Source organism: Pelobates fuscus, chromosome 6, assembly GCF_036172605.1.
Source record: "Pelobates fuscus isolate aPelFus1 chromosome 6, aPelFus1.pri, whole genome shotgun sequence".
NCBI classification, from domain to species: domain Eukaryota; kingdom Metazoa; phylum Chordata; class Amphibia; order Anura; family Pelobatidae; genus Pelobates; species Pelobates fuscus.
Window position 1 is genome coordinate 51,318,822 of NC_086322.1, and position 24,724 is coordinate 51,343,545.

At 42.0% G+C, this 24,724-nt stretch overlaps 1 protein-coding gene across 3 annotated transcripts in view; it reads right to left on the minus strand.

Moving 5' to 3' along the window:
* ZFYVE28 (zinc finger FYVE-type containing 28) overlaps positions 1-24,724 on the minus strand; it is a 216,646-nt gene that overhangs the window by 61,683 nt on the left and 130,239 nt on the right. For all 3 annotated transcript variants that reach the window (XM_063457689.1, XM_063457688.1, XM_063457690.1), the window contains 3 exons: positions 15,026-15,115; positions 8,840-8,929; positions 6,883-6,984 (listed from right to left, as the gene is read on the minus strand). In XM_063457689.1, coding sequence (XP_063313759.1) covers positions 6,883-6,984; positions 8,840-8,929; positions 15,026-15,115 — 282 coding nt within the window. The remainder of the gene's footprint in view (positions 1-6,882; positions 6,985-8,839; positions 8,930-15,025; positions 15,116-24,724) is intronic.

The window sequence follows — 24,724 nt, forward strand, 5'->3', positions numbered from 1 at the left end:
GACATCGCCGTATTGGCGTTCCCCAGCAAGCATATGGCTCGTTGGACCCAACCTATGGCCACGTCCACGTCCAAAACTGAATCCCCAGCTTTAGCAGCATCTAGAAGCTCATAGAGTTTCGAGAGGGGTCCCAGTGTATCCAGGATCTTGTCCTGGCATCCCTTCAGGGAATGGTCAAGGCCCTTTTTGGGCTTCCAGCCTGACTTACCCAGGAATTGGGCAATCTGTGGATCAATGTCAGGGGTCTTACCCGCAGCGCCCGGGAGAGAAGGGCGTGGGCATTCGGCGCGCAGTTTATTGCGGCCTTCTCTGGAAAGGGGTGTGCGGATACGCTTGGCCACATACTGGGCAATATGATCCGGGGGGACCCATTCAGCGGACCGGGGGTGACGCAGGTCGTCTGGGTCAAACAGGGGGTTACCCTGCGGATCAAGGATCGTTTTGTCATCCCCAGAGGGGCCTAATACTGGACCCCGGGCCTTGGCAGAGGACTCCGATGGGTTAACGCCCGTAAGGGGCAAATCCCCGCCAGATACATCATCATCATCAAAGGAGTCATACTCCATATAGTCGGATTCCTCCTCCACACTCCGGTCGGTATCCGACCCATCATCAAGGGCTCTAGCCCGTTTCCATAACCTAGCCTTTTTAGCCCGGCCAGGGGCTCTTTTGCGCGTGGGGTGCGCGCCATCTGCGACCGCCTCAAGCGTGTCAGTCATGGCAGGTAGAACCTGCATCGAGGAGTGGGAGCCGACATGTTTGGACTTGGCCTTTGCCTTACGGGCTCCAGGCACAGTCCGAGCAGGGGAGGGGGGCCCCACACCCGTAGGGGCGGGGGAGGCCAGAGCAGGCAAAACCAGGGAGTGCATGGATTGCGAAAATGAAGTAGTAACAGCCCCCATGGCCGAGGCGATAGCCTTCTGAATGGAGGAGGCCATAGTGGCTTCCAGCATGGCCTGAAACTCCTGGGAGGCCATAGCACCCTCAGCACTGTCTGAGTGAAAATCCCCAGGGGGACCTGTAGGCCCATCCTCCCTATCCTGCATGATATATAGCTGTAGTGGGCAATTAAAGAAATTAAACAGCCAAATGACACTAAGGTGAAGAAAGGAGAGCAAAGGGTTGATTAACCCACAGAAAGCGATACGCAGACCGTCTAGCGTTCCCAGGGGACCCGGCAAAGCTAAGGTGACCGCACGGCAGCACAGGGAATGGATCGAGGTCCGCCCAAGATGGCCGCCGCACGTGAGGGAAGGCGCACGCGACCGGGCACCCGGCGGGGGAAGGGGCTCGTGCACCCGACCCGCCGAGCCCGCCCGCGAGCGGGGGAGAAAGCGTGCGCAGCCGCGGCCGAAAAGCAGAGCGGTCGCGGCAAAAGCACAGAGTCGGGACCCGTGCGGAAGCACGAGGAGGAGGGAAGGGCAGGTTAAAGGAATCCCCGGGCAGGGAGTAGAGCACTAAGGGGTCCCAGGGGGAACGCTAGCGGTAACAGGATAAAACTGTACAAGCTATAAGCCAGTATACAACGAAAAATCAATACAAGTAAATGAATATCAAAACTGAGTCAGAGAGAAGCAAAACACTTATCTGTCTGAGGAAGCAGCAAAGAAAGAGGGGGATTGTGGGAGACACAGGACTTATATAGCTACTTCCTCTACCATGTGATCGGCTACCCGTTATATGCCTATACAGTTTTTTCTTTCATTTTGACAATATTTATATTCCTCTATCTTTGCTGCTGAGGAAATAAAGAAAGAGTTATGCATAATATGAGCCTCCGTGTCTTTAATAAAATCATTGAACTTGTTGATAAAGAATGTAACACAGCAGCCTGTAGTTTTCAAAGTTTCTATTGCAGTGGGCTGGTACCGATGCAGAGCCCCTCCCTTTTTACAGTCACTAGATTGGTGGAGATTAAATTTAGCAGCTTAGGCAGATGTGCTTATGGCATTTTACTGCCGCTCCTGGCCTCTTAACCAGTAGGACAGAGGAGCAGTGAACCAGCATTTTTCTTAATCGAAACAAGCTATAGAAGAATCAGTCATAATTAACATTTTGATATGCAACTGATTTCTAGGCCAAAGGGGAAACATTTTGTAACTGAATCACAATGCCTAAAGGGACGGGACACTAAAGTCACAAGAACAACTACAGCTTATTGCATTTGTTCTGGAAAAAGAAAATGCAGTGTTTACATTACAGCCTAGTGAAAACTCCACTGGACACTCCTTAGATGGCTACTAGAGGTGCTTCCTGGGGCAGTGCTGCACAGTGTGCAGTACTGCCATTCAGTGTCTCCATCCTCTGCATGCAGACACCGAACTTTCCTCATAGAGATTGATTCAATTCATCTCTATGAGGAGATGCTCATTGGCCAGGGCTGTGTTTGAATTGTGCTGGCTTTGCCCCTGATCTGCCTCCTTGACAGTCAGCCAATCCCATGGGGAAGTATTGTGACTGGCTCAGAACAAAACTTCTGATGAGGTCAGCAGACAGGGGCAGAGAGGAAGCAGCTACAGACTTGAATACAAGTAAAATGTTACTATATTTAGGGAGACAAGAGGGAGTCAGGGAGGCTAGATGGTGGTTTTAACACTATAGAGTTAGGAATACATGTTTGTGTTTCTGACCCTTTAGTGTTCCCTTAAAACATCACTCCAACCCTTTTTGGGGGGAGGGGGGGGGAGGGGGACCTTTTTCTGTGTAGAATGCCTAGTTGCACAATATTAATTAGGTGCCCCTTTTTTTTTGCCATAAAATCTGTACCAAAAAAAACAAACAAAACATGTTAACTCTCTGTGCTGACTTCCACACCCCTTCCTGACGTCAGCCACTGCCTTACGTGGTCTAATGACAGGTATCTCTATCAGTTTTGCCGGATCAGAGCACAAATGCACGCAATCTGAGCTGGCAAGGGGAGGGGATTTTTTTTTACATTGAGCAATTTTATTGGGAAGGACGGAGGAGAAAAAAAAGGTTTCCCCTTTGCAGGTACTGCCTGCAAAAAGAAAGCTTTGTACGTCCATTTCCAGCAGAAAGGCTGCACACAGACACCATGACAACTTCAAATCACTAAACTGGTCATGTGTCAGGGTACCTGAAGCCTCTACCTCCGAAAGAGGTAGAGACTTAGTAGTTTACTCCTCCAGCAGGTCGGCTTCCTCCATCCCTCGCGGCTCCCCTAGACACTCTCACGCCGGCTGCGAGGGATCCGTCTCATTTTATGACGTCACGCACGCTGCCCGACGTCATGACGTCAGTCCGGACTGATCTGTCACTCAAGTGACTGGAAGCCACTCAGGACTCGTCGGAGGCGGGTATACTCACTGTAACCAGGGTATTTAAACCTGTTTCTCCCATTCACTCATTGCCCTGTCGTGGTTCTAGCCTGTCTAGTCACACAGTGCTCTGGCGATTTCAGTTATTCCTTTGGTTCCGACCCGGCTAGTTTGACTTACTCTGTTTCCCTCTGGTATCCTTGACCCGGCTTGTTCCTCGCTCACCTGTCCTCTCGTTCCCTCGACCTCGGCTTGTTTCTGACCATTCTCTTTACTCTCCGTACGTTAGTCCGGCCATTCTAAGGTCTGGTATACGTACCCTGTCCTGTTTGTACTTTGCGTGTTGGATCCCTGTCCCGATCCTGACATCATGGTGGTTAGAGTAACCCTTTAAACACTCAATGACAACTGTGGCTTACAAATAAAAAGCTACTTCTAGCGTGCAATCACACCAGCCAATCAGAACAAGGTATTCCAAAAAATCAGCTTCCAGTATTCCACTGGGAGCTTCTCAACAAGTCCGAGATTTATCATCAGTATAGGCATTTTACGTGCTACAATGTATTACAGCTAACATTTATGGGGAGAGACTACTTTAACACCTTCTTATGTCAACCTTTTCAATTTATTTTCTCTGTTTTGGGATTTTCAACTGCGAAGATTATTTTCAAAACTTGTTTCCATTATAACAGAGTGTATGAGAATCTCTACAGTGATCAAACTAATAATGATGATAATATAAATGTTCAAATCTACAGGTAAATAAAAAGGCTCCATAGGATGCTGAGAATTAATGATCCCAGGATAAAAGCTAAGCAAGATTACACTCGCTGTGCCCCTGACTCAGCCAGAGAACAAGAGACTTTGTGCAGTTAATGTACCGTGGCACATCTAATGCCTGGCTTTTCCTTTAGAGAGACCTTACTTTTGGTTCCATATTACATCTTGAAGCAAACCAATAACTTCACACAGATGAGGGTTGTTTTTGTGCCATCGCTGTAAAAATTCATTTGATGAGGTTTTACCTTTAGAATGGTAAGACTGCAAAGCACACAGCCCAAGACAAGATTCAGTGCTAAGCAGACAAGGGGTATCAGACTACAGAGGAGCAAATCGAAGAATGAAAGCATATAGTTTTAAAGTAAACGGCTTAATGAAGAAAGAAAAAATAGGCAGCAAAGAGGCTACACTGCACCGGGAAACGTCCAAATTCCATCATCCCCCCCAGAGCAGAGGATAACAGATCATCATTTTGGAGGGGAACAAATGAATGGATCATTGTGTGACTCTTAATTGTCAGCTTTGGCAACACTGTGCAATGGGTGGACCAACATAAGTAAATGCAAAAGGGAACATTAGTCATTCACGAACAATAGGTGAGTGAGGGCCTGCTCAAAAGAGCTTATATCATTCTACAGAATTCATATGTTGTAGAAATGAGAGGGGAGGAGGGGGTGATGATCAGGGATAAGATATTAAAGGATCACTATAGGGTCAGGAACACAAACATGTATTCCTGACCCTATAGTGTTAAAACCACCATCAAGCCCCCCTGGGCCTCTCATGCCTCCATAAATATAGCAAACACTTACTGTATTCAAGCCAGAAGCTGTAGATCTGCATTCTGTTTGCCTCAAAGAAAACAAGCAGTCTGCTGATATCATCAGAAGTGGTAGCCTAATCCAATCACAGTGCTTCCCCATAGGATTGGCTGAGACTGACAAGGAGGCAGATCCGGGGCAGAGATAGCATGATTCAAACACAGCCCTGGCCAATTAGCATCTCCTCATAGAGATGAATTGAATCAATGAATCTCTATGAGGAAAGTTCCGTGTCTGCATGCAGAGGGAGGAGACACTGAATGTTTGGATGCATTTTAGGCAGCCATGACCCTGGAAGGATCTCTAAGAGCCATCTGAGGAGTGGCCAGTGAAGTTATCACCAGGCTGTAATGTAAACACTGCATTTTCTCTGAAAAGACAATGTTTACAGCAAAAATCCTGAAGGTAATGATTCTACTCATCAGAACAAATTCAATAAGCTGTAGTTGTTCTGGTGACTATAGTGTCCCTTTAAAGCAAGAGCTGAGAAGAAGACTTTACTTGTGCAATATATATATACACACCCACACATCTCACATTGCCAGGGGCTTTGTATGCACAGTCTGTCAAAGCATGGCAGTGTGGCAACTCTTACTGTGTATAATGGGAGTTGCAGTCACCTTTCATTGGAAAGGAGAATTCAATTTCAATCCCCTGCTGTAGAACAATTATTGCAATCAGTACACATATGGTAAGACATTCACTTTAAAATACAGGGAACACCTGTTGTGTGGCACTAAGTGCAATTTGTGCATATTGCAAAGTACATTACTTAGCTTGTAGTTAAATCATTCACAGTAATTGGTGAAACACATTCAATTGCAATGTCATGGCACCCTGGGCACAATGAAATTAACAAAATTAATAGGAAAATTGTTAATGGAGAAGCAAATTAAAGTAAACCATTGTATGAGGGTTGAAGATGACAGCTGGATCAAAAATTAGGATATTCGAAGAAGAAGAAAAAAACAACTAACCAAAATTTACACTATTTACCGGTATTATATTTTGATAAATATGGAACAATTGGCTTAACTCAGTTTGTCTATAAAAACATGAGAAATTGCAACAATGGTGACAAAACTGGTTGTGGAGATGACACAGTTGAGTTACACAATTTATACTGCACACCACTTAAAGCACAAAACAGAAACGTGAATTTTCTTGCACAGCCCAATAGTTAAAGGGTTACTCTAAGCAACATGGCCATTTCAGTGATTTGAAGAGGTCATGGTGCCTGGAGTCTGTGCACTACAAAACACTGCACATACAGAGTTTATCCCCTTTGCTGCTGAAGGTGTAACTCCACCACCGGCAAGGTCATTGAGGAGTCAGTAGCCAGCCTGTAACAAAAAGTGAGGGTGGCTAATGTTAATATTTGTATGCACAGAGTTACATCCATTGGTTGAGAGTTTCAGCTGACTCTCTCAGCCAGTGAATGGTCAGCGAAATGGACTTCCGGCTTGTGCAGCTCTGCAGAAGCCAGGAGTCATCACTGGCTACTGAAGGACCCATGATACCTGCCAGGTTCCCAGGTAAGAGGGTAAAACGATAAGCCACAATACCAGGAATCGAGGCCAGGGTACTCCTGGGATATTAACCATTAAAACATATTACAGTGGATGTACTAACTATAAACCAAAACTATATTTATTGCACATAAAAGACAAAACATAACCCTGCACACAAAAACAATAGCAACGCACCTCCTGCTCAGCACCCAACAGATCAAACCCACCACAAACAAACAGTAAGGTCACATCCACCAGGACGCCCAAAAGGGCTAGAGGTCAAGACCTCTACACGGCATGTGCACCCTAACAAAGGTTAACCTGTACTGAATTTCACTGTAATGTGTACAATAGGCTCAACATAGCTACGAAAAAAAACGAAGAAATGTACTTTTTGATACCTCCCATCCCTTGTTTCACAAAAAATGAAATAAATAAAGAATTTAAAAAAAAAAAAGACAAAACATAAAAATTTTCTATATCTTCACTTGCCTTATTTTTCTTAACAATGTGTGGAAAGGACGAAAAAGTTCTGACATGTCTTCTGGTTTGCGATCGAGGTTAAGTGGTCCTTCAGAGTAAACAACAAGCCCACTGTTTGAGGAAGGAAAAAATAAAAACACAAAGATTACTAAATATCTTGGAAAGCACATAAACATGTCCTCAATGCGGTCTATTTAAAAATTAAAGCAGATTTTGGCTATTGGAAGTAACATGAGAGTATTTTAAAGGGGAACGGTTACTACTTTCCTGAAATTTACTACATTGTTGAATGAAACACTTAAAACCACCTATAACTTGTGGTAACCTTTATTCACGAAATGGTCCATTTTTAAAGTTATATTAAAGATTTAGCAAACGACAACACAATCCAGTTTAGATAAGGCAAGGCCAGGGCACACAATGCAAATGAAGAAGAGAACTTAAAACATTGTTTTATTTCTCCTTTTCTCTAAGTGTTTTCTTTATGCTGACTGCCAGGTGCAAAGGGCAAAGCGTAATCCAATGATTGACAGGAAGTTAAAATGGAGCTACCTAGAAAAAGAGGCTTGGATTTTAAAATTTAATTTTAATTTTAACACCTTACAAGTACATATTTGTTAAAAATATAGGGAAAGGCAGACATAATATTAAAAACCTGGGAAGTGACATTTCCCATTTAACGAGTATCTAATTAATATGGTGGTACTTTTAAAACTTCAGGATTTGCAGCAAATTCTCAACAGACCAGATATGGATTGTCTTGGAACCTATGGCTTTATAAAAGTCTATAACCAGCAGATTTACACAATGTAGATGTTACCATTATTTGTAACAGAATTGGTTTACTTATCCAACAGCAGCAACGTTTAGGATTTGAATTTAACCAAACTGCTTTCTACTGAAAACTTAACTTGCCTCGACAAATACAACATTTAGAGTTGGCTTAATTCATTAAACCAGGATGCAAGCTACTTGTTCAAGGGAGTAGACAAATGGTATAGCTTCGTACATGTTTTTTTATGAATGAAGAATTTGTGGCCCCAAGTGCACACAACAGAATCCATACATACACTTAATATAGTACAGCTGTACTATAAATAAATGTTCCCTATGATTGGGTAGTATATCATTTTATTATTTTGAATAAAATAAAATAAAATAAAAAAAGAAAACCAAACATATACTGAATGGATGTAGCGTTCCTTCTCAGAGTCATTTTAAGAAAGAGAATTTATCTGTTAAAAGAAAGTTGCTCAGTTCTTTAGAAGAGACATACATGCTTAAAATGTGAGCTTCAATACATCAGTGAAAGGAAAAACAGCAAGGGACATAATCTAGAAAAATCTAATTCTTCTGACATTTACAGGAAGACTCAACAATTCCGAAGGTAAATGACAATGTAATGAACTCCGTTTATTCAAAGAAAATGAGAATTAAAAAAAAAGGTATTCCAGTACTGTACTCTTCATCCGCATGTTCTCATATTAAATCCATTTTATTTCCTTATGGAACCAGTGTCATCCAGGCTGGACAGGATAGACACTAATAATGCAGAAGTGTAAATTCCACATTATCAGTGCTGCTGAGGAGGGGTAGGTTTCCAAGTGCTGTGGAGAGCCCTTGTTTTTTTAAAAAACTATTTCCAAGTGGTTTGATATAAAATTGGGGAGAAAGGAGAAGTGCATCCAGGGCCATGTTGTGTGGAGTGCTCCATTAAATGTTTGTTTTTTGAAAAAAAGAAAAAAAAAAAGCCCTGTGAAGCCCTGGAGTATAGCAATAACATACAAATAAACAATCACCCACAACTCCAAAACAAAAGATTATATTCTAGCTACTCTTTAAATTATTACCCTTTAAACACCTTGCATAAAAAATAAAAATGGCGCACTGTTACTACTTTTTATAGAACTCTTAAAATGTGTTCCCTACTAACCAGAAGCACCCCAACAGTAAATGTAATACTTACCACACGATGGCTAGTCTTGGGATTGTAAACATTAATGCTGGTTCATAATCATCAATCATGTCTTGGGTGAGGTAACCATGCTTTAAGGCTCTGTTCATAATAAAGAGAGATGGTATGTTATCCATGTTATAAAACACTAGACATTTCCTGAAGACTTTCTCAGATACCTACAACGTACAGGTTTTATCATAACTCCTAAAGTGTGGACTGCGGAAACCGTTCCTATGATAGCAATCAAATCAATCTGCATCAAGGACTCATTACATCTCTATACATCATCTTAATAGCTGCTTGCCTGCTATTGCGATCAGTCCCTTGTTCCCATATATTGGGGAGGGTAGAAAATAGTGAGACTGTTGATCTAGACCCCTGGACATTTCTGCATTCCTGTCCTGTGGAGGCGTTCACCACAGCTCAAAAACAACTATTTAATAAATTAGCCTTGCATCTCTCCTTTTGCCAGTGATCATAGCAAAAATTACCAGTAATTAACTTATGGACGAACTGAACACCCTGGTACATAGTTCCTCTGCCTCCTTCCATAAAGTTTGGGATGCTAGGTCAGAGCACTGGGAATTAGTGCACCCTAGGGTTTACACTGGAGGACTGTGGTATTGACCCTTAGGTATGACCCCCGCACTATTTTTTTCTCCTCTCCCCAATAGGCATTTCCTATTATAAAAGTAGAAAAGTGTGGCTCATGACTATTCACTGATAACATACAGTGAGGGAAAAAAATATATTTGATCCCCTGCTGATTTTGAATGTTTGCCCACTGACATAGAAATGATCAGTCTATAATTGTAATGGTACGTGTATTTTAACAGTGAGAGACAGAATAAAAAATAAAAAAAATCCATAAAAACGCATGTCAAAAAAGTATGAAATATGTATTTGACCCCTTCGACTTAGCACTTGGTGGCAAAACCCTTGTTGGCAATCACAAAGGTCAGACGTTTCTTGTACTTGGCCACCAGGTTTGCACACATCTCAGGAGGGATTTTGTCTTACTCCACTTTGCAGATCCTCTCCAAGTCACTAAGGTTTCAAGGCTGACGTTTGGCAACTCGAACCTTCAGCTACCTCCACAGATTTTCTATGGGATTAAGGTCTGGAGACTGGCTAGCCCACTCCAGGACGTTAATGCGCTTCTTCTTGAGCCACTCTTTTGTTGCCTTGGCTGTGTGTTTTGGGTCATTGTCATGCTGGAATACCCATCCAGCATGACCAACCTCCTTCCCCCAACAATGCCCTGGCTGAGGAAAGGAGGTTTTCACCCAAGATTTGACAGTACATGGCCCCGTCCATCGTCCCTTTGATGCGGTGCAGTTCTCCTGTCCCCTTAGCAGAAAATAACCCAAAAGCATAATGTTTTCACCTCCATGTTTGACGGTGGGGATGGTGTTCTTGGAGTCATAGGCAGCATTCCTGCTCCTCCAAACACGGCAAATTGAGTTGATGCCAAAGAACTAGATTTTGGTCTCATCTGACCACAACACTTTCACCCAGTTCTCCTCTGAATCATTCAGATGTTCATTGGCAAACTTCAGACGGGCTAGTACATGTGCTTTTTTGAGCAGGGGGACCTTGCGGGTGCTGCAGGATTTCAGTCCTTCACAGCGTAGTGTGTTACCAATTGTTTTCTTGGTGAATATGGTCCCAGCTGCCTTGAGATCATTAACAAGATCTTCCCATGTAGTTCTAGGCGGTTTCCTCACTATTCTCATGATTATAGAAACTCCCCAAGGTAAGATCTTGTATGGTGCACCAGACAGGGGGAGACTGAGGGTTATTTTGTGTTTCTTCCATTTGCGAATAATCGCATCAACTGATGTCACCTTCTCACCAAGCTGCTTGGCCATGGTCTTGTAGCCCATTCCAGCCTTGTGTAGGTCTACAATCTTGTCCCTGACATCCTTGGGCAGCTTTTGGTCTTGGCCATGGTGGAGAGTTTGGAATCTGATTTATTGATTGATTACTTCTGTGGACAGGTGTACAAGCAACAGACTGAGATTAGGAGCACTCCCTTTACCTGTATTTGTTTGGGGTCATTGCCATGCTGGAATACCCATCCAGCATGACAAACCCCCTTCCCCATCAATGCCCTGGCTGAGGGAAGGAGGTTTTTACCCAAGGTTTGACGGTACATGGTAGGCTACAATCACCTACCATTAAAATTATGTAAAAATGTTCAAAATCCGCAGGGGATCAAATACTTTTTTCCTCACTGTACTTTGAACAGACATATTTAGAGCTGCTTGCCTGATACTTACATTTATGGTATTGTATGCTTGCACTATCCATTATAACTAAATACAAAATATAAAGAAAATAAAAACCAACATCAGAAAGCATGAATAAGAAAACAATGGCATTCTGTGGCAGACATGTAACGGATTTGTGTCATTATGGCTTTCCATTTTAATCTATGGAGATTATGCATTACATTTAGAATTCAAGCAAATTTAAATCCAAAGGTCAAAAATAAGGGAAAAATAGCTAAGTTAAGACTTGGTGAATATTTAAGATCACGTCTTTTTTCCTACATTTTGCAATTTGCAGCTACTGAATGTCCAGCCAATTTAGGTTACAACGCCCCTCTGTTGTCTGCCATGCTTCCTGAATTTAACACCAGTAGAGTCTTAATATGTCATATAACGATGCAAAGCTCTTACATACAATTTAGAGAAACTATAGGAGATGTGGAAATTCTTTTCATATTTCATCTCTAACAGCTGTGCAATAAAACGCTTAAATCTGTGTGTAAAGTGTAAGGACAATTATCACTGGAAACTTAATTTTTTTTACTTGTGGCATATTTTACTATATTCCGCTTAGTTAAAGTTATAACGGCCACTGCTATTTCATTTATAAAACATTGGACTCTTGTATTGCTTTACGCCTCTCTCCAGTGTGAGTTTGTGTTTCCTGAGCACGCTATTTACAGCATTTGGACAGTCCTAGATCACAACAGATTGAACAGATTAATAGGCAAGTGTTCAAAATGACCAAACGTGCGACCTTAGCCCCATTCGCTCACATAACTCAGCAGTAATATTTATCTGCAGCTGGTTGAATGACCATCCTAAAAAGGTATCCATTAGTGACAGTAATAGCTATGCTCATATTGAGAAGTGTGATTCTAATGCAAGCATAGAATGACCCCACGTAAAGAGGTCTGCACACTAAGCATTAGAGACCACTCTGAGTATTTTAAGGTTCGGTGTTGAACAATGAAAAGTACCACCTTGGCTGTAGTAGAACAATATGTGCGTCTAATCTCGCACGTTCAGCTTTTAACAGGATTACAGAACAATGTGCTTTAAAAGAACTTTATACATTAATGTAGAACACGGAGGCTGTGCAATATTTCATAAGCTTTCCTGCCAAAAATGATTCAATTACAAAATAAAAAAAAGAAGATATTGCCCTTTCAGAAACAGATTTCTCTAATCTGTAGGTCAAGGCAGCATTCTCATCGGCTTAGAATAATCGTTTTATCTGTGAGCTGTGATTTTGGTAATTATTTTTCTTCTCAAAAGTAGAACTTTTGCTTTAAAAGTTAAAGGACCACTATAGTGCCAGGAAAACATACTCGTTTTCCTGGCACTATAGTGCCCTGAGGGTGCCCCCACCCTCAGGGACCCCCTCCCGCCCGGCTCTGGGGAGAGGAAAGGGTTAAAACTTACCTTTATTCCAGCGCCGGGCGGGGAGCTCTCCTCCTCCTCTCCGCCTCCGATCCTCCCTTTCGGCTGAATGCGCATGCGCGGCAAGAGCTGCGCGCGCCTTCAGCCGGTTGCATAGGAAAGCATTTACAATGCTTTCCTATGGACGCTTGCGTGCTCTCACTGTGATTTTCACAGTGAGAATTCACGCAAGCGCCTCTAGCGGCTGTCAGTGAGACAGCCACTAGAGGATTTGGAGGCTGGATTAACCCTATTATAAACATAGCAGTTTCTCTGAAACTGCTATGTTTATTAAAAAAGGTTTAATCCTAGAGTGACCTGGCACCCAGACCACTTCATTAAGCTGAAGTGGTCTGGGTGCCTAGAGTGGTCCTTTAAGTTATATGAATTTATGTGAATAGGCGACACATTCGCTGCTTACCATTAACTCCCCTTACTTAGATAAAATAAAAAGGAAGACAGCCACATGTTAATAACCTATGGAAGCAAAGCAATGGATGATGCAGGAGTCCAACTAAGGAAAGATCTCCGTATACCGAGGGATGGTATTATAAAGCAGACAAATACAATGTGGGCAAGAAAAGACCAATAAACGATGCTGCTATTATTAAAATAAAAAATGTGACCATCGCGTTAATTTTTTTGCATTTTGTTTCTAAATTGTGCAAATATCCTTAAGCTACGTAGTGTCTGCATGTAATATAGAACGATGTTATAGTGCATAAATGTGTCTGGTAGATTTTATGTACCATCATCGCATGTAAAAGACTGTCTGATACTAGATGTTACACTATTATCGCATGTGTTTTGCATGATGGTATTAAGATGTCCGACAAATGCTTTGCATTGTTATATGTACAAAGATGTCTGATGCGCACTTTTATGGTATTATAAAAATGTTTGTAATATGTTTTGTACTATGGTATCTAGAACAACGTCAAACAGATCTTTTGCACTATGGTGCATGTATAACAATGTATGATAGATGTTTTGCACTATTATGGCATGAATAAAAAGGTCTGATAAATGTTGCGGCTTAATATGGCATGTACAATCATTTCTGATGTTTTGCACTTTTATTGCATGTATAACAGTGTACAATAGTTGTTTTGCACTAGAGCAGGGGTAGTCAACCTTTTCCCTACTGCCCACTAGTGGGAAGTTTGGGTTTTTCAGGTGGGTGGTGGTAGGTTCTGCAGAGAACGCCCTGTGGACCTCGATGGCCGTGGGCCAAGGCCAGCGGGGAGATCTTTTCATCTCCATTACCAGCCCATGCAGAGCCTCTAGGGCTGGTGAGGAGATCAATGATCTCCCCCACTGGCCCACTGGCACTTAGTTCCAGCAGAGGGAGGGAAGGGCCTGGGAGGCTCTGTGTTCCTCCCGTGAGCAGACTGGTCAGAAAACACACACACACACACACACACACTGTACCTCTCTCACACACACACAATGCACCTCACTCACAAAAATAATAGATACATTCAAGTAAAAATATATATAAATATATATATATATTTTTTTTTTTTTAAACCCTCCTTTCTAAAAATACAAATAAAATAAATAGAAATTGTACTTGCGCTATAAAATTAGTCACAGCGGCACTAATGGGCAGTAAGAAAATCTTAAAATCAACAAACATACAAAAGTGGGCGGTAGGTATTAAAGGGTTGACTACCCCTACAATAGATAATAGAGTGAAGATGTCTGATTGAGGTTTTGCACTATTACGGTATGTATAAAGGGGTCTGATTAAGGTTTTGCACTATTATGGCATGTATAAATATGTCTAAAAGATGTCTTGCACTATTATGGTATATATATATATATATATATATATATAAATAAAGAGGTCTGATTAAGGTTTTGCATTATTATGGCATGTTTAACCCCTTAAGGACCAAACTTCTGGAATAAAAGGGAATCATTACATGTCACACATGTCATGTGTCCTTAAGGGGTTAAAGATTTTGGATTGGTATTTTGCACTATTATGGTATGTATAAATATGTCTGAGGCTTTGCACTATTATGGTATGTATAAAGATTTTGGATTGGTATTTTGCACTATTATGGTATGTATAAATATGTTGGATAGAGGGTTTACACTGTTATAGCATATATAAAGATGTCTAATGTTTTATGCACTGTTGACTACAGAAAACTTTTTTTTAAAATAGATAGTTTTTCCTTTTTGGCACAGATTCCTTACACTCTTTTTTATGGAGGTAATCAGACATCAATAAACAGATAACACAAAAATAAATCTGTATTTATGCACGATTAGCTTCACACAGATTCTAATTTAGACACAGTTTCTCTTCCTTTGCTTAAATGCACTTTTATACACCTCCCCTAATGCCCAGTTACAATTTGTGTCTGTATTTCAAACAAGAGGGTTCTTAAACCTTCTACTTCTTCATATTATTGAAAAAAAAAAAAAAAAAAAAAAACGGTTTATTTTAACTAATAGTATATTTGTCTTTGTACTCTGGCACACATACCTTTCTACAGTTTCACAGAACAAAACAATAACCTCCTGCTGGACGTAGTACTCTTTTGGGGATTTTACAGGTACCATGGCTGAAACATAGCTGAAATAAATAAATACATAAATAAATATGAAAGACTTTGACAAGTTACAGAGTTACTTTGCATGTTAACTGAATAAAATTACACTCAGATAATCCTGGTCGAGCCATCCAGAAGGAATGCTATGCTTGATGTACCACCTGCAGGGTACGCAGACTTAATACATAGTTTGCAGAACCACAAAGCATCAAATTGGCTTTCATGTCGGATGAAATTGTAGAGTTACAAGAACTATGGCTGTGTTCTACAGCCTCAAGCATGCTTTAAAAGGCACTAAGATAAAGAGCATTTAAAGTGGACCTGTCATTTTCAAATGAGTGGATAATGAGGCTCCCTAAAGGTAGTCATACAATTCATTACTCACTATCTATATGTTGTGCTGGCCAGATCGTAAATGTAAAGACTAATTTCTGTTCTCACAGGGTGTTCTCATCCTTGCCAGAACAGTAATACACATACAGCACTTCCCCAGAAAGGAATCTGAGTGGCTGCACTCATTTCGTTCTGGGGTCGTGCATTGTGTGAAGATCAGAATGCATGCGCAAAAATAAACTCTGAAACGATTAAATGTTCAGATGTTCTCTAGACGTTCCTCCCAACATTTTACCAAAACTATTTATTTTTCTTTCAACTCTGTTTTTAAAAAGTTTAATGTTACGGACTATTTTATCTGGAAGTCTAAGTTGTACGTGAAGAATAGTATTGATATTGATGGTGAATTATATCAATATGAATATACAAGGATGTACACACAAATACAATGAATAGGATAGGCTCAACACTTATGTGAGGGATCCCCTTAACCCCCACAATGAAATTAAAATCACACACCAATATAGTATAAGTGGAGCTCTAATGTACCTGAGTAATATAATTTGAAGATGAATGCACTTTTTGCAATCTTTTACAGAAACCTGTAAACAATATATGACACAATCACAGTGCAGATGGTATATACAATAATAGACGAGTGTAGACATAACAATTTCCAACTCACAAGTAGAGAGACAATCAGTCACCTGGCTCTAGTGTGTAGCCCTCTTGGATCTTTAAGGGAGATCCACAGCCCTCTTCTGTCTGTACAATTTTCAAAGACTTTCTTGCCAGGTCATGCAAAATTTAGCAAAAGTTTATTGAAGTTCTTCAGCCTGAACTCAAGTCTCACACTAGGACCAACGGCACTGGCTGTCTCTCACTCCAGCTTAGGTGCTGCAGTGGCAAAACACACAATTGCTGGTGGTCTGTCTCTGTCGCAGAGTTAAACAGTTATCGGCCAAGTTACTCATGCTGTTTTGTTTGTTTTGTACTCCAAAAGAGTATCTGATGTCAGATCTTTGGATTGAAAGCTCGGGTGTTCACCCCCGAAGGAGTATCCTTCGACTCTCACGAAGGACGAAGTCTGCAACTAAGAACGTCTTCTATCCTAGATTCCCAGGTCATTCAGTCAGAGGCACTATGGCCTTGAAAGCGTTGACTATAGATAGAAGTACTCCCTAAACAGGAAACCCAATAGGAAGTACGAAAAAAGGGGTTATAGGGGTGGCAAAAAGGGCATAACCTTGCATATAGCACAGAAGAGGAGAAGAGAGGTGAGGTAAGACCACCCTGTATCCAAACGGGCTGATCCCCCTCAAACCACCACCCCAAAGCAACGTCTTAACAAGAAAATAAATAAACTTTATTTGAAATAACTAAATTAAAACAAAAAAGCTAGGAACTCATAAATAGATAGGTTCCTGATAGCTGCAAGGATGTAGCTGTAATAGCATGTATCAATCCCAAAACAATGTAACAGTCCAACTCATAACAGAGTTGTTAATAAAGGCAATTGTTGCAATATAAACTAAACCTTGCAGATCATTACTGAGGACCAAGGAGGCAGTAAATAAAGAGCTACAAAAATTTAAAGGAAATCGAAAGGACAGAGGAGAGCATGTAGTGGAAAAAAAATAGGAGTAGCTTCCAAGGGGGTCCAAGCTTTACAGAAGCTGGACAACTCCACCTAGAATAGCCCTATACAAGTAGCCCAATATCCCTACTTTACTGCTTCAAAAACCGGCCAGCCCAGGTTTCAATGTAGCACAGTACAGACTGCCAATATGAGTTCACTAGAGTTTAAATAAAAATCAGCAATGGCAGCATCGGAAAAGCCCGACGCGCGTTTCGGCGGTCTAACCGCCTTTCTCAAGGGCAGAGCAAACCAACTCTGAAGGTCCCCCCTCACCTGTTTAAATACCTCCTATGTACCTCCCATCTGCTGTCATTGGTCCCAGGTAGCCAATGCCGTCTAACCGTCTCATGGGGAGGAGATGTAGTTAATGCACATGTCGTACCGAAATATTGGTGCATGCGCACAAGACAGAGCCTCTCACAATCCATGGACTAACTGTGCGATCAGTGCCCATGTCCAAGCCGTAATATCGGCGCATGCGCAAGAACTTAGCACAGAGAGTAGATTGAAACTTTAATTCAATCTCATCACGGCATGTGTACAAGTGTAATGTTTCCCAGGAACTTGTGAACATTTTATACAAGGACTGTAAACTTGAGCAGGGAACTGTGCCCATATTCAAATTAGTAGGTACTTAAATACTCTCCAGGCAGATATAGAACGGCTAGAAATAAAGCCATCAGGGAAAGGGTAGGTAGTGGGGAATAGAGGAAGGGGGATTAAAGAAAAAGTAAAAAAAAATATTAATTTGATATTACATTTGCAAATAAATAAAAATATATAAATTACAAGAAGACAAAGGAGAGTGGTAAAGAGTAAATCATTAAACTACAGCTGGCTGCTTTAGTAAAAAAAAAAAAAAAAATATATATATATATATATATATATATATATATATCACCAAGACATATAGAAAAGATGAATAAGAACCAACTTCAAAATAATGGTTATATGAAGGGGGCAAAAGAAAAGCCCTCATTCACACCTAAGGGTTGAAGTGTCTTCAGTTCATATATCCACCTAGACTCCCTCTGTCTTAGGATTTTGTCAAAGTCTCCACGTCTAGGGGTCCTTTTTACCAATTCGAGTCCACAGAACCTAAGATTATTAGAATCCCCATGATGGTTTTCTCTAAGATGTCTCGAGATAGGTGTCTAAAGACGATTCCTGGGGGATCTTACATGTTCCATGATCCTATCTTTAAAGGCCCTAAAGGTTTTCCCTACATATTTCTGTCCACATGTACACGATAGCAGGTAAACAAGACCCTTTGTATTACAATTAGAGAAACTTTTAATTTTAAAGGAGCCTTGTCCTATGCTATCGCTAATAGTCTTAGAGTCTTTGAGAATAAACGTACAGGCTACACATCTACCACAGCCATATGTGCCAGTTGGAGGGGTACCCAACCAAGTGGAACGTGGCTGTGGTTTAGTGGAAAAGTAACTAGGTATCAATAGGTCACGAATATTCCGTCCCCGTCTAGCTGTGATGTTAACATGTGGGCTTAGAGCATCCTTAAGATGTACATCGTTTAGCAGGATAGGCCAGAATCTCTCAAGTGACTTCCGTATTTCTAGCCACCCTACATCAAATGTTGCAATCATGCGCATATTTCCAGCATCCCTATTGATTTGCTTTTTCGGGAGATCACACAGTAGGTCACTCCTCTCAGTTTGAAGTGCTCTTTTATACGCCCTTTTCAAACAGCGATTCGGGTAACCCTTCTCCTTGAAGTGTAGCCGAAGTTGTTTCGCTTTCATTATAAAGTCCTGAGTGTCACTACAGTTCCTCGGAAGGCGGAGATACTGGCCCACCGGAATACCCTCCTTGAGGGGTCGCGGATGGTGACTAGTCCAATGTAAGAGAGAATTGGTTGCCGTGGATTTCCTAAACAAAGTGGACTGAAAAGTGCCATCTTCGTTAATACTAATAGTCACATCAAGAAAGTTAATGGAACGTCCTCCGAATTCAGATGTAAACCGAAGATTTTTATCATTGTGGTTAAGTAATACTACCCTATCTGAGAATTACCGGGGGGTGCCTTGTCAGACAATCAAGAAAGGACCTTAGGTAAGTATTCTGTCAAAACATCTGAATTACGGATCTGATGTTCCCACCATCCCAAGTGAAGGTTCGCATATGAGGGGGCACAAGCCATCCCCATAGCAGTACCCCTCACCTGGTGGTATGTTCGATTGTTAAACAAAAAGTAGTTGTGTGATAAAATGAACTTAAGGAGGCGTAAAAGAAAGGCTGTGTGTAAATCATCCCTGGGAGATCTTTGATCACGAAAGAATCCCACATGTTCAATTCCTCTATCGTGAGGTATGGAGGAATAGAGTGATTAGACATCCAGACTACATAGTTGGACAGTGGGGGAAAATTTAAGATTCGAAAGTCTATTTAGGGCTTGCTTTTTATCTCTAATGTAGGAAGGTAGGGTTTCCACAAAAGGTCTTAGAACTCTGTCAATATACAGGCTGCCATTTTGTGTGAGGTTGTCAACCCCAAAGACGATTGGAGGTCCTGGGGGTACCTCCAAGTTCTTGTGAACTTTGGGTAAGCAGTAGAAGGTTGCTATTTTTGGGTGATGATTAAGAATAAATTCATACTCGTCACTCGACAGCAACCCCCTACTGCGGCCATCTTCCAATATCTCCCTATACTTTGATAGAAAGTCATTCGTAGGATCGTATTTGAGAACTGTGTACGTCTCAGGACCTGTTCAGTCATTCCGAGATATTTATCCACATCCATTACCACGATATTCCCCCCCTTGTCGGCTGGTTTGATGATGATATCAGCATCATCTTGTAGAGTTTTTAAGGCACGTTGTTCCTGCCTAAGGAGATTATCCCTTGAATGGATACGGAGAGATTTGAGATTGAATTTTTCAATCTCAGTTTTAGCTGCCTCTAAGAACAGCTCGATATTCCTAAAGCTTGCAAAATTAGGTGTATAGCGACTCTTTGGCTTTAAACCCGTGCGATTCAGTATAGTATTTGAATCGCTTTCATCTAAGAGAGCTAACAGGGTGGTGAGGCATTGGTAATCTTTAGGTGCAAGTCCGAGGTCTCTAGCCTTTCTTTCGTTCTGAACAGAGTGGAATTTATGTAAAGCCAACTTTCTAACAAAGAGATGGAGGTCCCTAATCCAACCAAACTTATCGAAAGGTGGTGTAGGTACAAATGAGAGACCTTTCCCCAGAACGACATTTTGATCAACAGTTAATATTCGAGAGGACAGATTAATGACCTGAGACTTGCGTTCTAGTACCTGAATATCATCTAATACCTCCTCCTCCCCCCTCCTCTTGGATTGCGAGTCTGATATCTCGTCCGTTGAATCGGAAATTCCTCCTGATAGCCTGGAGCTAAAGAAATTAACCCCCTTTTTAAGGATCCCTCTGGGATTAGAGTTCGCTGTACATAGAGTAGATTGTGACTGTGATTCTACTGAATTGGTTTGGGTTTGACTTCCAGAGTCTGTGTCTGAGGAGTCATAGTCTGAGGTTAGACCATTATCAGAGGTGCGTCGCATTCTACGGTTGAAGGATTTATAGACATTCCCAGTCTGATAGTCATGGGAATCCCTTAGGAATTTATCATGTTTCCTAAATTTCACTGATTCTTGATATTTATCCAGGTTCTGTTTCAACCTGGATTCAAGGAAAGTGAAATTTGGATCATTTTGAAACTGTTTAATTCCATTAATCTCTTCATCCAGACCTGCATTTGCTGTTCATGTTCAAATTTGCAAATAATTTGCATAAACGTTTTAGAGCAAGAACCAGCCGCCGCTTCACATTCCTTCATCAAATCTGCATTTTCAGAGTAAGATGAAGGAATGTTCCTCACTCGGAGACCTCTTGGTATCATTTCTTTACTCATATAGTTCTCTAAGAATGAAATCTCCCAGCAAGTTCGAATCTGTTTCTTATATAGACTGTGAAGTTTATTAAATGATTTATTAATGTCCGGAGTAATGGCATTAAAGTCGAGTTTTGTGTTTAAAAACACATTTTCTGCATCTTTAAACCAGACACTACTTTCGATTTTATTAGATAAGAAGCCAGCCATGTTTAAAAAAAGGAGATAAACCACTCTATATAACCCTGGTATTGAAACCGTATAAAATATTATGGATAGAAGTACTCCCTAAACAGGAAACCCAATAGGAAGTATGAAAAAATGGTTTTTTTTCCCACTACATGCTCTCCTCTGTCCTTTTGATTTCCTTTATATATTTGTAGCTCTTTATTTACTGCCTCCTTGGTCCTCAGTAATGATCTGCAAGGTTTAGTTTATATTGCAACAATTGCCTTTATTAACAACTCTGTTATGAGTTGGACTGTTACATTGTTTTGGGATTGATACATGCTATTACAGCTACATCCTTGCAGCTATCAGGAACCTATCTATTTATGAGTTCCTAGCTTTTTTGTTTTAATTTAGTTATTTCAAATAAAGTTTATTTATTTTCTTGTTAAGACGTTGCTTTGGGGTGGTGGTTTGAGGGGGATCAGCACGTTTGGATACGGGGTGGTCTTACCTCACCTCTCTTCTCCTCTTCAGCGTTGACTATAGGTTGTAGATTAGAAGACATATTGAAAACTGCAGATTGGTCTACGGAATCCACTTTCCGACATTACTTTAGACCTATTCAACACTTCTCAGAGTTGGTTGTGGCTCAGCTTTAAAATAGCATAATAGGCATCCGTGTCTTTAATAAAATTTCCAGATATTACTATTAACATGACCAATCTGGATGGGGAGAGTCACGGACTCATAGACCAAGGCCTTTTGCGTCTATTAGCATGGCTCATTTCCGGGGACCATGGACAGTCGAAGATGTTTCACACACAACTACCAAACTCCTGGCAAATGCTTGGGCACCAGGAAAGCGACATTCCTACCATGATTTTATTAATAACACGGAGGTGAGTATTATTCCCACCCATCCTCCCTTGTGTTTGGGATGACCTTTTTATTGAATGACTACAGTTATTAAGGTCTGTGTTGGTAAGTACACATAATAATAGGTTCATGACATGAAATCTCAGGTAAGGACATTTGGTTTTGCTATATTATATGTGTAACTTTGAATTGTTTTCTTGATAATACGTCACATATATAAGCTGAAGTCGAATTTCGAAATTACCATTTTTCTCTTCAATTCAGCTTGAATGCATACATCAACGTTCAGAAGCCTTGAGAAGGCGTTAAATAGTTATCCCACGGAGGAAGGACATATGTCTGCTATCCAGTTTCACAGAACGGTTCTACAGGTTTTGGTTTCTGCTGGTCTTCGGATCGCTACAGAAAGAGGAATAAATGTGGAGTGCTACACCTTATGTACTAGTTGCTGAGTGCTGATTGGTTGCACTGTTAATATGCAACGTTATGTTTATTTTTTCTCTTCTGTATACATCTCTCTCTTCGCTGATGAGGGAAATTAAAGGAAAGAGAAAGCATAATACTCGCTTCCGTGTCATTAAAAAAAATTCTTGACTTTACGTCACGTTAATAGTAAAATCTGGGAATTATACATTGTACTAGACAAATTGATAACAACTGTTTCCATGAAACATTATTTTACTAGGTGTTTTTGTAACTTTGTATATTTACCTGCTATGATTACAAACATAGAGGTCAGGGGTGGCTGCATGGTCAGCAGGACATGTCTTGACAAACACTTCCTATAACTCCTAGAGTGCAGTGTGGGAAATGTGGAATAAACCAAATTTGTGGTTAAAGAAACAGTGCACAGAGCAACCGGGAGAATCCATTTTGGAAGGCAATGTGTTGTAAGGAAGCAGGGCTCTCCACAGAAGCATACGTCATAGCCTGGAGATTTTCACAACACACCGTGCAGATGATGTGAATGACAGATTTAAAAAAAATGTAGGGGGGCGGCGCTTGACTACTGAAGCGAATGGTCGCATGGCTGAGGAGCTCCGGGCCACTACAACCTAAAAACAGCGTTTTCGACCCCTACCAACGGGTTAATCCATCCCCGTGGGGACCCCAAAGCATACCGGCACCAAAATGGGGCGGAAAACTAAAAAACTTAAACCAGACAAACCCAGAATGGACTTGCACATCGACGAACTCTGGCGGCAGGCCCAGGGCGCAACTAGCTCCAAAATGGCGTCCATGCATGGAGGATGCTCAGACTTTTACGAGGAAACATCCGATGAAGCAGAGGAGATGACCCCTCCGGCCCAGCCACAGCAGCCACCGACTCGGAGACAGCCCCAGCCAACCGCGGTAAAACCCACGCCGGTAAGCATGGAGGCAATCAGGGAACTGATGGCGGAACACCACCAAAAAATCTTGGCCGATGTGGCTTCACTCAGGGAGGCCTTGCAGGGCCTAGACGGCAGGCTCAGGGTGGTGGACACCACCATAGAAACCCACGGCGGCCAAATAAAGGAGCTGCAGCAAGCTATTACAGAGCTTAAACAGCAAAACGAAAAGACTGAGCTGAAACTCGCCACGATGGAAAACAACCGCCGCCTGAAACACTTAAAGATCAGGGGTGTTAAGGACGATATACCTGATGCTGAACTGCCACATCTCGCACGCAGGCTCCTCACAGCACTGCTGACCCCGAAGTCTGCTAAGGCAGTGACGCTGAAAGGCTTATTCCACATCCCAAAGCCTGCAACAGCCCCAGCCACGGCTACAAAAGATGTGATCCTTCAATTCCAAACCCAGAGGGACAGAACCGCAGTCCAGACAGCTGCCAGAGAACACCCAACCTACCTTTTCGAAGACATGAACCTTGAGTTCTATGCGGATCTCTCTGGGGCCACCCTGGCATGGAGGAGAGCCCTGCGGCCATTTACTGCCCACCTGCGAACACACCACGTGAAGTACCGCTGGGGCCCTGCGCACACCCTGCAGGTTACCAAAGGCGAATCCACGCACACCATTCGGTCCCTGCAGGAAGCAACGATGGCCCTGAGGCATCTAGACCTACCCCTGGACATGCCTAACTTGTCTAAGCCTCCAACGAGTCTCACACACCCTCCACGATGGGCAACTGCTAACGCCCCGGAATTTGTCCCCAGGTGGCCATCTGACTTACCGGCAGATGCGGCCACAACCTGAACTTCAACGAAGGCTGAAGGCCCCATAGCCCAGGGTTCTTGCCCATACCCACAGGAACTTTTGCCTGAACAACTACCTGCATTTCTGAGGTTCTTATGTTCCCGGTCCCGAATGTTTATGTGACTTTCTATGGACGACCACTACCAGGGCAATTACTGCCCCACCATATATATAGCACTTCAGGACAGCTGTCTGACAGCACCCTGCGCTCCCAAACACGACCTCCACCACGCTGAGCCACGGACTGACCTACCCACCTAAGCGAGCGAATGGTGTCGGGGGACGGCTTGCAGCTCCTTTTATTATTGTACCAGCGCCCATCCGGGTGAGAGCGGGACTTATTAAGTGCATATGTAGTTTTTATACGCTGTATACCTAGCGGCGGTTATGTACCCTTCTTTTTGTTCTAGCGGTAGGACAGCCTTCCACCACACATCTCACACTGCCCCCTTGCTTGGGAGGCCGGATGTCCCTCATGCACCTAACACTGCAAGCCCAATCATTACACGCTATAATCCGGTTATTATTTATCCCGTTTTTAG